At 42.4% G+C, this 12433-nt stretch overlaps 1 protein-coding gene across 2 annotated transcripts in view; it reads left to right on the top strand.

The window, feature by feature from the left end:
- The first annotated feature begins 408 nt into the window (after window positions 1-408).
- RAPGEF2 (Rap guanine nucleotide exchange factor 2) overlaps window positions 409-12433 on the top strand; it is a 638462-nt gene continuing 626437 nt past the window's right edge. For both annotated transcript variants that reach the window (XM_030191594.1, XM_030191592.1), the window contains exon 1: window positions 409-1157. In XM_030191594.1, coding sequence (XP_030047454.1) covers window positions 1089-1157 — 69 coding nt within the window. In that variant the 5' untranslated portion in view covers window positions 409-1088. The remainder of the gene's footprint in view (window positions 1158-12433) is intronic.

Raw genomic sequence — 12433 nt, 5'->3', positions numbered from 1 at the left:
ATCAAATGAATCCCTTTTACAGCAGACAGGCAGGCTCGTGAAATACCGTGGTTCAGGAGTCTTCTCCCCTACCCTCCCTCTCCAAAAAATGTTTCTCGTTTTATAGTTGATCAAACATTTTTAGATAAAGTTGTTGCCTGTGGCTAGGGACTTCTTATTAGGGTTGTGCATAAAGCGCTGTCTTACACCAGCTAGTGCTATACAAATGATGACAGTAATACTGTAATGGGGATGAACTTGGGTAAAGGGTGATAACAAAAATGCGAATGTATGAACGGGCGCTAGGTGGCGCTGGGCGCATAGGAGCAGATCAGCCCGCAGAGAGGCTCCAGAGTTTCCTTGCCAGGCTCCTCCTCCTCCTCCTTTCTTTTCTTTCTTTCTTGTCCTCTTTTCTTGCTGGATCTTCCCTCTCCTTCCCGTCGCTGTCAGTGCCTCCGCACCATGGTTGCAGCTGAAAGCAGCGAGCGAGGGCCGCGGTGTCCCTGACGAGCGCCAGCAGGCATCGCCCCTCCCCCCCTCTATCCCCCCGAGTCCGGAGCAGCAGGGGGCAGATCTGATCCATCCCTTCTTTTTCCCTCGGATGGAGAGCGGCGGTGGCCGCCGCCGGGTCCTGCAGCAGCAGCCGCCGGCGGGAGGGAGGAGCAGCTAGAGCCGGAGCGCCGGGGTCAGATCGAGAGGGCGCCGGATTAGCCAGGATCCGTGATCCAGATTAAGCTCAGATCCGGCGCAGAGGCCCAACACAGTTCCCAGGACCCGGGGAGCAAAGTCTCTCTTGCCTTCCCGGCTTGGATTCCAGGTTCAGCTTATCCTCCCGGTTGGATATTTAAGTTTGGTGTATTCCGATCCCAGCTTCCATTTCTGCCTTGCTGGAGCTCTTCGGACTTGGGGGGTTTATGAAGATCCCCCGGATCCGGAGGGGAGTCGGACCTTGACCCGCTTTCTGCTGCCGGTAATTACTTGTTCATCAGACCTGGGACGGCCCTGAGAGGAGTATCTGGGGATTGCTCACATTATTTTGAATGATTACATGTTAATTGTTTTTGGTTTTTGACTTGTTGGAGCACTTTTCGAGGGGTTTTGCTTTCGGGATGGCATCGTATGTGGATAACAGCTTCCGCCAGGCGGTGATCAAGAACCCGACAGAGCGCAGCCCGCAGGTAAAAACACACACAAAAAACCCCCTCTTTCCTACCTCACTATAAAGCGCACACCCGGTATTAGAAGAGATCCCTAGGTCTCAAAATCTCATGGTGGAAGTTTGAGGAAGGCATTTGTTTAATATGGTAAACCAGGAGATCCAACAGCAAACTTTTTTTTTTTTTATTTTCTTGATGGCGTTTGGATAAAGCACTGTAGGTGTCCTATTAATACATTTGAATATCTAGAAATAAACGTCAGCCAACAAGTTGTAGGTGATACCTTGTTGTTGGATTAAATAGGACATCACTGCACTGGCCTGATGAAGTAATGCGGTTGCTATGTTAGTCCACATGAATACGGAGGAATAAAGGTCGAGCAAAAAAAAAAATTCATAACTTTGTATTAGAAGCTGTAAGGGAGGGAACTTAGTCCCAGCCACAGATATACTGAGTTATTTTAGCAAAAATATAACACCTACAATTTGTTGGTCCCTATTTCTACATGGATCAGCTGTCTTCCAAGATGCACAGCTGAATGAATGAATATAGTTAGTGGTGATTTTCTTAAAACAAGGCACCAAATTGGGGTCAGCTCATGTCTACCTTCCCTTAGGTCTGTAGTGAGGACTAGGAAACAATGTGCTGACATTCAAAAAGGTTCCAGGCTAGTGACCTAGTAGCAAATCAGCACTGAGGAGGTCTTTTTACTAAAGATTAGCTGGAGCTATCTGCAGCAAAGCCCATAGGAATAAAATGGGCCCTGCTGCAGATGAGCTTTAGCAAAAGACCCAACCCCCCCCCCCCCCCCCCCCCCCCCCCCCCGAGTATTGTAAAATGTAGTTAATCTTTATAAATTTCCCTCCCTCCTTTTTTTTTTTTAAACTATTTTTGCCAAGGGACTGAGTAGTGGTAGGTAGTGTCTCTGAAGGATTCCAGGCAGCCGGAGGAGCAGAAGGGAGTTAGTTTTGACAAAAATATTTTGCCAGTTGGCTGCATGTCCTATGGAATGGGATTTAGGCCTGGTTTTGACCCCATTGCATGCATGGACTTTAGGTTCTGATTTTTCTATTGCTTTTTCCCAAGACTATCAGAACTGCAGAACCAGGGTTAAATTAGCTGCTTCCTGAGGACAGGGACCTACAACCCTGGGGTTAAATTAGCAGCTTCCTGAGGACAGGGACCTACAGCCCTAGTTGTGCATGAAGTTCAAGGCTAGACTTTGGATCACTTTAGCTTCCTGTTTTTCCATGCCTATTTAATCCCTGCTCCTCTAGTTCCTGTAGCAATTTCACAAACTTTCAGTATCATGACAAAAGCTAGGTGACCATGAGGGGCATAATAGAAAGGGGCGCCCTAGTTTTCCTGCGGACGTCCTCGCAGGACGTCACGGCGAAGGGGCGGGGAAGCCAGTATTATCGAAACAAGATGGGCGTCCATCTTTTGTTTCGATAATACAGTCGGGAACGCCCAAATCTTGACATTTAGGTTGTCCCTAGAGATGGTCGTCCTTAGACTTCATCGTTTCTGATTTTCGGCGATAATGAAAACTAAAGACGCCCATCTCAGAAACGACCAAATGCAAGCCCTTTGGTCGTGGGAGGAGCCAGCATCCGTAGTGCACTGGTCCCTGTGACATGCCAGGAAACCAACTGGGCAACCTAGGGGGCACTGCAGTGGACTTCAGAAAAAGCTCCCAGGTACACATCTCCCTTACCTTGTGTGCTGAGCCCACCCAAAACCCCCACCCACAACTGTACATCACTACCATAGCCCTTAGGGGTGAAGGGGGGCACCTAGATGTGGGTACAGTGGGTTTCTGGTGGGCTCACATTTACCACCACAAGTGTAACAGGTAGGGAGGGATGGGCCTGGCTCCGGCTGCCTGAAGTGCACTGCACCCACTAAAATTGCTCCAGGGGCCTGAATACTGCTGTCATGGAGCTGGGTATGACATCTGAGGCTGGTACAAAATATTTTTAAAGTTCTTTTTTGAGGGTGGGAGGGGGTTAGTGACCACTTGTGCCTTGGTCGTAAGAAAAACTGGACCAGGTAAAGTTGTCCAAATGCTCGTCAGGGACACCCTTTTTTTTCCATTAGGGGTCGAGGACGCCCATGTGCTAGGCACGCCCAAGTCCCGCTTTCGCTACGCCTCTGACACGCCCCCGTGAACTTTGGTCGTCCCCGAGACAGAAAGCAGTTGAGGACGCCCAAAATCGGCTTTTGATTATGCCGATTTGGGCGACCCTGTGAGAAGGACACTCATCTTCCAATTTGTGTCGAAAGATGGGCGTCCTCTTTCGAAAATAAACCTGCATGGCTGTCCACCACCTTGAGTGAATCTCTTTATAAAGGCGGTTAATAAATCCCAATCAATCAATGAATAGGCAACTGCAGCTAGAAGACTCAGAGGACAGGGGCCGCCTAAAGGAATATAAAATTCATAGCTTCCTCAGCCCTGAGCTGACTTCTCACACTCCCTGCTGAAGCTGTTAAAAGCATTTTGATCATAGAGCGCCTTACAGAAACAACAATAGGTATCATGTTTACTGAAGGGCTGAAAATAGATTTAATTTTCTAGCTTTCAAGAGCAGTTCTGTCTTTTCACCCATATGACTGTATGCGAGAGCGAATCTTGTAACGGTTCAGCCAGACATCCACCCACTGCTCTTCAAAAAGATTGCTTTCAAGGCAGGATTATGTCATAAACTGTGCCCAAAGTAAATGAGTCTATAATGGCCCTCACACTTTCTGTTTCCATTTATTTCTGTTTTCCATAAGCTTTACAGCAGTTTGCAATAAAGCTGTAGCATTTCAACTCTGTCCTCACATCATCAGACCCAAAAGGCGGCTTTGTTGAAGTGTAGAGTTTTGTGGACTATATTTGGCTTAGAGAAAATAGGCATGCTTTGTAAATTGGGATCATTTTATTGGACCATTGTAAGACAGGATTAATGTGACAGACCACACGAGTCTTTTGGAAAGGCTCTGAAACCCAGGTGTCATACCATGGTAAGCCTTGGTTCTGTAGATGACGGGCAATTACATAATGATTATATCTGAGTTCAGATCTTTTAATTACATTTACACAAAAGTGACAGAAAATCTTGTGTTCTGATTACACGGGGTGAGATCTTCATCGGCTAAAAAAACTTCCTTTTTGAAAAATACCATTTAGATTTCTCAATGTATTGTATAATTACTGTTTTTTCTTATGTAATTTTGATCACAAAGCACCAAGCACTTATCTTTGTGTTCTGACGGGGTCCCGTTTCGCCGTATTCGGCTTTTTCAAGGAGATAGACCTCGTGCTTATGCTGATGTTGTTCTCCAGCGTAACTTCTCTTTGCCGTCCTCCATCACAGTGTGAGAATTATTGCCACGTTGTTTGCAACCACTCTTTGAGGATTAAGTAACATTGATATTTAATATTGTGGTTGAGTCCTGTTGACCAGTAAAAGGTAAATAATGCATTAACAGAGAAATAGTACATTGTGGAACAAAATAAAAATAACTATGAAAAGGAAGATGGATAAGATTCTATGACTAACAGAGGGTTAGGAGAAGATCGTGTTGATCATTTGTATATCCATATCTAGAATGTCAATGTGACGACAAAAATGTCAGTGTGACTTCCAAAAGCTTCCAAGTTTGAAGGATGCCTTGCAAGTTATTTGGGGGTTTTGTTTCAGCAGATTTTAGTTCAAATTTAGATATCATACATACTATATGCTGCCAGAATGTAACATTTTGCATATCTGCGTTTTTCCGGTTGCCTAAAATCATCCGTAGGGCAATTGAGATCAATATATCAAGAAGTTTGAGATCTTTCTCATGCACATCAAGTTAAGGGTGTGCTGATCTTAGAACAATTATATCAATTAATAAATTAACATTACAGTGAAATGTGTCTTTGATGTATTTTCTAACTTGCAACCAAAATCGATTTTATCAGTGGACAAAAATATATCATATGAATAAGTGTACCTTCAGAACTGGTAGAGTGCCAGCAAGCATCACTAGGGGAAAGACATGCTTTTCATTTTTTTCCATAGGGGTCCAGATTTCTCTGTGCACTAAGAAGTATAGGGATTGAGTCATACTGGTGGAATGTGTTGGTACTTCCCTTTTAGCGAGCGCCGCCGCTTCGTAAAAGGGCCCTCCCCCCCCCCCCAATTTATTTTGGTAAAGTCCGTATCTGATAGTAGACTATTGTTAAATCTCCATTGAGATTTACCCCTGTGGTGGTGAAATATCTAATATTAAAGTGATAGCCACATGGTTAGAAACAATTATAGGGTGTATATCACTTTTTAAAGTTTTGGAGGAAATAATTTTGGAGATTAAGAAAAAGTTAGTTCTAGATCAGTCTCCATGGATCAAGTAGGTTCAATAATTCAATAGAATTAATTAAGTCTTTCCAAGAGTTGGGTTTAGATGGATGACGAGAGGATTGTATCTTGAGTAAGATCAAAATCACCAGCTAACATCTTTACATAGCCTCTGTAATCAAAAAGCAGTTGCGTGATATATTGGAAATATTCCAGACTATCAGAAGTATTCATGAATAGATATTATTGGTCATTGAGAAATCCAGTGAAAAGTAACCATCTGCTGCTTGTGGAGCATGTCAGTATAAGCATAGGGTACTGTAATCAGAAAAGAATAAAATGAAGAGACAGACCCCCCCCCCCCCCCCCAGTATTTTAAAGACGAGCAGTTAGAATTTCACGCTGAAGAGAGACATTATGAAGAATTAGGAGTTACGGATCTGGGTGTCGTCGTCGATGATACGCTGAAACCTTCTGCTCAGTGTGCTGCTGCGGCTAGGAAAGCAAATAGAATGTTGGGTGTTATTAGGAAGGGTATGGAGTCCAGGTGTGCGGATGTTATAATGCCGTTGTATCGCTCCATGGTGCGACCGCACCTGGAGTATTGTGTTCAGTACTGGTCTCCGTATCTCAAAAAAGATATAGTAGAATTGGAAAAGGTACAGCGAAGGGCGACGAAAATGATAGTGGGGATGGGACGACTTTCCTACGAAGAGAGGCTGAGAAGGCTAGGGCTTTTCAGCTTGGAGAAGAGACGGCTGAGGGGAGATATGATAGAAGTGTATAAAATAATGAGTGGAATGGATCGGGTGGATGTGAAGCGACTGTTCACGCTATCCAAAAATACTAGGACTAGAGGGCATGAGTTGAAGCTACAGTGTGGTAAATTTAAAACGAATCGGAGAAAATTTTTCTTCACCCAACGTGTAATTAGACTCTGGAATTCGTTGCCGGAGAACGTGGTACGGGTGGTTAGCTTGACGGAGTTTAAAAGGGGTTAGATAGATTCCTAAAGGACAAGTCCATAGACCGCTATTAAATGGACTTGGAAAAATTCCGCATTTTTAGGTATAACTTGTCTGGAATGTTTTTACGTTTGGGGAGCGTGCCAGGTGCCCTTGACCTGGATTGGCCACTGTCGGTGACAGGATGCTGGGCTAGATGGACCTTTGGTCTTTCCCAGTATGGCACTACTTATGTACTTATGTACTTAACTAGATTAACGATAGATGAGCACTCGCAGAGATCCACCATATTATACAAGTATAAATGGAAAGATAAAATAAATGGCAAATCATATATGTCACTTTGAGGAAGGTGTAGAAAAGACAAAAATGGGAATCAAAGTCCCTAGCGTAAGTAAGTGAGGGACAACTTAAACCATACATATAGAAATAGAGAGAACATTCCCTAGAACAAAAATGTATTAAATGTAAACCTAATCACTATTAAAAACCTTCTGAATTGTAATGTGGTACAAAAAATGGTAATGCTTATGTTTTATATTGTGTATCTTGGATATGCGGATGAAGACATTATCATTTTAAGTTAGAGATATAGTAAAGAATTAATATATGATTGACTTATAATCAAGTATCAAACCTCAAAAATATAAGACAATAATAATCATAAGTATATGTTCAAGATAAGCATGAAAATCTTATTTTAGTATAAACAATTGCTTTTCATTCAAAGTCAAGGAATATCTGAAATACATTATTTTTTTTTTAAACCTTTATTTATACAAACAGTGAGTTGAACAACTGCCAAGCTTACATAAATTAAAGCAGGGAAAATTACTAATAAGATATGCTTAATGCATTATCAACAAATATCAAAGAATCCCCTGGTTGTGTCTGATCCAGAGGAAACGTACAACGAGTTGTCAAACCCACCGTTAAATTATTTCCCCCCTTTTCTGTATATAAGAAACTCACTATCCCCCAGCCGTATCATCATATAGTCACCGTACACACCACTCACATTCCCCATCTAACCACCTCCACCCACCCTTCCAAAGTCAAAACTCAAAAGGACACTATGGGCCCTGTTTACTAAGGCGCGTTAGCATTTGTAACGCACCTACAATTAGCGCATGTGCTAACAGTGTAGGCACCTATAGGGATATTTTAGGTGTGTACATGGTTAACGCACATTAAAACTGTTAACACACCTATAACGCGATTTATTAAACAGGGCCCTATATGTGTAGCAAAGCTCATAACAAGAGATTCATAACGAGTCAAAAATTATACATAATTGTCAAGTGGGTGAATCAACGGGGGCTGAATCGTCCAAAGAGGTAATGTTCAAAATCTTGGTCCAAAGTCTTTTTTGAGCAAGAGCATCACGCCCACCATACCAGGTCAGGTGCCAGATGTCAAATTGAGCCACCTGACGCACATGAGGAATCCAGGAAACAAAGGGTCACTTCACTGGCTTCCGATCAGATACCGCATTCAATTCAAGCTTCTCCTTCTTACCTACAAATGCACTCAGTCTGCTGCCCCTCACTACCTCTCTACCCTCATCTCCCCTTACGTTCCCGCCCGTAACCTCCGTTCACAGGATAAATCCCTCCTCTCAGTACCCTTCTCCACCACCGCCAACTCCAGGCTCCGCTCATTCTGCCTCGCCTCACCCTACGCTTGGAACAACCTTCCTGAACCCTTACGCCAAGCCCCCTCCCTGCCCGTCTTCAAGTCTTTGCTTAAAGCCCACCTCTTCAATGCTGCGTTCGGCACCTAACCCTTACCGTTCAGTGAATCCAAACTGCCCCAATTTGACTGCCCCTATCGGACCGACCGTTCACTTGTCTATTAGATTGTAAGCTCTTTGAGCAGGGACTGTCTCTCTTTGTTAAATTGTACAGCGCTGCGTAACCCTAGTAGCGCTCTAGAAATGTTAAGTAGTAGTAGTAGTACTAGTAGTTTTTAAATCCAATATTGCAATATAAGTTTATGAAGTGTGAAGGCTCCACTCATAATGATCTTTTTCTTCTTGGCAGCCACTCTTTCCTGCCCTTCCCAGTTACCCAGGAGTAATGGATCATAAGTCCAGTCAATACTATCTGAAATACATTCTATCTGGATAATGATTCGTTCCAAAATGAATCATATGTTATATGATTCTTCTGCTAAGTTCAAAAGAGACAAAAGTAAAAAGAAAAGTAGCAATAGACTGTTAGATAATTCAATCATGTGATACACACAAGTCATTTCATGTAATGCATATTATCTTTGTAGCCATTACAGCAGGAAAAGTTGTCATTAATAAACAAATTTCAGTAAATTCTATTGAGTAAAATTGTCATTAGTGCATAGACAAATAACATCAGGAGCTAGCTTCCGTTTTCAATGTAAAAACACATGTATTGTCTCATCCAAATAGAAGAAAAAGATGTACCATTGTTGGATTGCACATCGGATTCCAGTGAGCGCAGAAAAATCAGAAGTTAGGCAAGGGACATGTTTGGAGTAAATAAGTGTCAATAAGGAAGCAATGTAGAACATCGTCGCCACCTAGTGTCAATAATGGAAATCATATTGGGTGACAGAACATTTTCTGTTTTCATAGTATAAGTGATATGTTGTCACTTTTAATTTTTATATAAAGACATAGTATATGTTTATAACCCTTGAGTATAAAAGTCTTGAATGACCAATGCAATGGTAGATAAAGGAGCAGGATTCAATCCAGATTTACTGAGAAAACAAATGCCTCAAATCTGCAGGTGCGCGGATGTTATAATGCCGTTGTATCGCTCCATGGTGCGACCGCACCTGGAATATTGTGTCAGTACTGGTCTCCGTATCTCAAAAAAGATATAGTAGAATTGGAAAAGGTACAGCGAAGGGCGACGAAAATGATAGTGGGATGGGACGACTTTCCTATGAAGAGAGGCTGAGAAGGCTAGGGCTTTTCAGCTTGGAGAAGAGACGGCTGAGGGAGATATGATAGAAGTGTATAAAATAATGAGTGGAATGGATCGGGTGGATGTGAAGCGACTGTTCACCGCTATCCAAAATACTAGGACTAGAGGGCATGAGTTGAAGCTACAGTGTGGTAAATTTAAAACGAATCGGAGAAAATTTTTCTTCACCCAACGTGTAATTAGACTCTGGAATTCGTTGCCGGAGAACGTGGTACGGGCGGTTAGCTTGACGGAGTTTAAAAAGGGGTTAGATAGATTCCTAAAGGACAAGTCCATAGACCGCTATTAAAATTGACTTGGAAAAATTCCGCATTTTTAGGTATAACTTGTCTGGAATGTTTTTACGTTTGGGGAGCGTGCCAGGTGCCCTTGACCTGGATTGGCCACTGTCGGTGACAGGATGCTGGGCTAGATGGACCTTTGGTCTTTCCCCAGTATGGCACTACTTATGTACTTATGTAGCTTATCAAATCAGTTACTATTCACCAAAGCATGGAATCATAAAAAGTGCAACCTTTAGCGCATAGGTTATGGTATGGTAGGGTTTTTAGGTTGCGACCAGAAATTTCAGCATGGAAAGTGTCAGAACTACAGCACAGAAGGGTAGTGACGCCGTATTGTTATTACCCTCAAAGTGCTATTCAGTAATTTTAATTGGGTATTAATATCAGAGAAGTTGCAGAAATGGAATTAAATATCTAATTGCTCTGGGAAAAAAAATTAGCACCCCAATACAGGAGGCTCAAGTTTTGAGCAGTTTCAACCTGATCTCAAGGTGAGCAATCATTGCATTTATAGCTATCAAGGAAACCCTGAAGCTTCTCCAGTTCAAGATAATTCACAGTTTTGTTATCAATTGTAACTCTCATTCTTGCTGGATAATATAAACCATATTTTGCTCCAAGTGTTTTAAGTGCAGGTCTCAGTTGTAGAAAAGACTTACGTTTCTGGGCTGTGGTCTTAGCAAGGTCAGGTGTTATAATAATTTTCCTGCCTTGATAAAATTTGTCTTTTTTTTTCCTTGGCAGATAAAAGTAATTTTTTAAAAGTATGTTGATAGGGTGGTATCCTTGCTACTATCGGTCTCAGTTTTGAAGAGTTCTGCTCCTGTTTAGAAGGAACCTGGTGTGCTCTCTCAATTTCTAAATGGTCTGTGAATTCAGTTCCGAATTCAGTCTTCCGTTCTTTGGTCCAGACATTAATACTCTCTAAGTTTGACTATTGTAATGCTGTTTACTCAGGTTTAAAGTACTCTTTAGTCAAGAAACTTTCAATCAGCGCAGAACAACGCTGCCCGTCTTGTTTGAGTTTCTCGTTATACCAAGCCAACTCCTCTCTTGGCTAAATTAGGGATCCTTTTACTAAGGTGCACCGAAAAGAGGCCTGTGCTGGTGTAGACGCATGTATTGGACGTGTGCAGGTCCATTTTTCAGCGCACCTGCAAAACCCCCCCTTTTTTTTTTTTGACCGAAAATGGACGTGCGGCAAAATGAAAATTGGCGCTTGTTCATTTTGAACCTGAGACCTTACTGCCACCCATTCACTTAGCAGTAAGGTCTCGCATTTTAACCGGGCGGTAATTGTCAGTGCATGTACAATAACTGGGCGGTAGTTCTGAATTGGCATGCGTTGGGCGCACGTAGGCGCCTGCACAGCTTAGTAAAAGGGCCCCTTACATTGGCTTCCAATAAATTCTCTGTTACCGCACTCGGATATAAACATGATGCGAGGGGGTGCAGTGGAGCTCAATCAGCATGTACACATGGAGTGAGAGCTCTGCAATGTGAGACCCATTTTTCTTGAATAAAACCTAGTTTACCATCGATTGCCATCAACCTTTGATGACAGTTCTGCATATTTATTGCTCCAAATCATGGCAAGTGGTAAATCTTCAGAACCTGCTTCCACTTGCAACTCGCACCGACTGTGGCCAAAGTTTTGCCAAACAGGATGTATCAAGGTACAAACCGTGCATCTACAAAACAAAATGTGATGTTAAAAATTTAAACTGAAAAAAATCAAGCAGTGTGAAAAGATATATTATATAATAAAAAGTGACATGCTGTGTGATCCATGAAAAACGGACTTATTTCTTATTGATTAAAAACACGTACTTGTTAGCATTCAGTTGTGTTTCTTTCTGATAATGGTTGGAAGGGAGGTGACCAAATTCATGTTACATTAAATGGCTTAATGCCTAATTGTGTAACCCAGGATTTTCCATCTCCCCTGGCGCGTATATGGTTAGGGAAGACATCTGGTTATGGGATATAAAGCCATGGATCTATAAAAAGGCATAAGTACATAAGTAATGCCACACTGGGAAAAGACCAAGGGTCCATCGAGCCCAGCATCCTGTCCACGACAGCGGCCAATCCAGGCCAAGGGCACCTGGCAAGCTTCCCAAATGTACAAACATTCTATACATGTTATTCCTGGAATTGTGGATTTTCTCAAGTCCATTTAGTAGTGGTTTAAAGACTTGTCCTTTAGGAAACCGTCTAAACCCCTTTTAAAACATCTGCCAAGCTAACTGCCTTCACCACGTTCTCCGGCAACGAATTCCAGAGTTTAATTATGCGTTGGGTGAAGAAACATTTTCTCCGGTTTGTTTTAAATTTACTACACTGTAGTTCATCGCATGCCCCTAGTCCTAGTATTTTTGGAAAGCGTGAACAGACACTTCACATCCACCTGTTATTTATATACCTCTATCATGTCTCCCCTCAGCCGTCCTTCTCCAAACTGAAAAGCCCTAGCCTCCTTAGTCTTTCTTTATAGGGAAGTCCGTCCCATCCCCGCTATCAATTTTAGGGTATAGAAAGTCTATGATCTCCCTTCAGTGTTTTTCCTATATCTTGTGTTACTATATCGGACTTGCCTGCATTTAAATTGATACATTTCTTCACATCATCAAAATACTAAACTCCTTACTTTTCAGGAGAAAAATATGTACCTGAAAAACAAAACTGAAATGCAGTGGTTCGATAAATATTCACTACGTGAGTCAGTTCTAAGTGGAAGCACCTTCA

This window comes from Microcaecilia unicolor, chromosome 2 (assembly GCF_901765095.1).
Source record: "Microcaecilia unicolor chromosome 2, aMicUni1.1, whole genome shotgun sequence".
Lineage (NCBI taxonomy): Eukaryota > Metazoa > Chordata > Amphibia > Gymnophiona > Siphonopidae > Microcaecilia > Microcaecilia unicolor.
The sequence above is the reverse complement of the archived record's forward strand: the minus strand, read 5'-3'. Positions and strand labels throughout refer to the sequence as shown.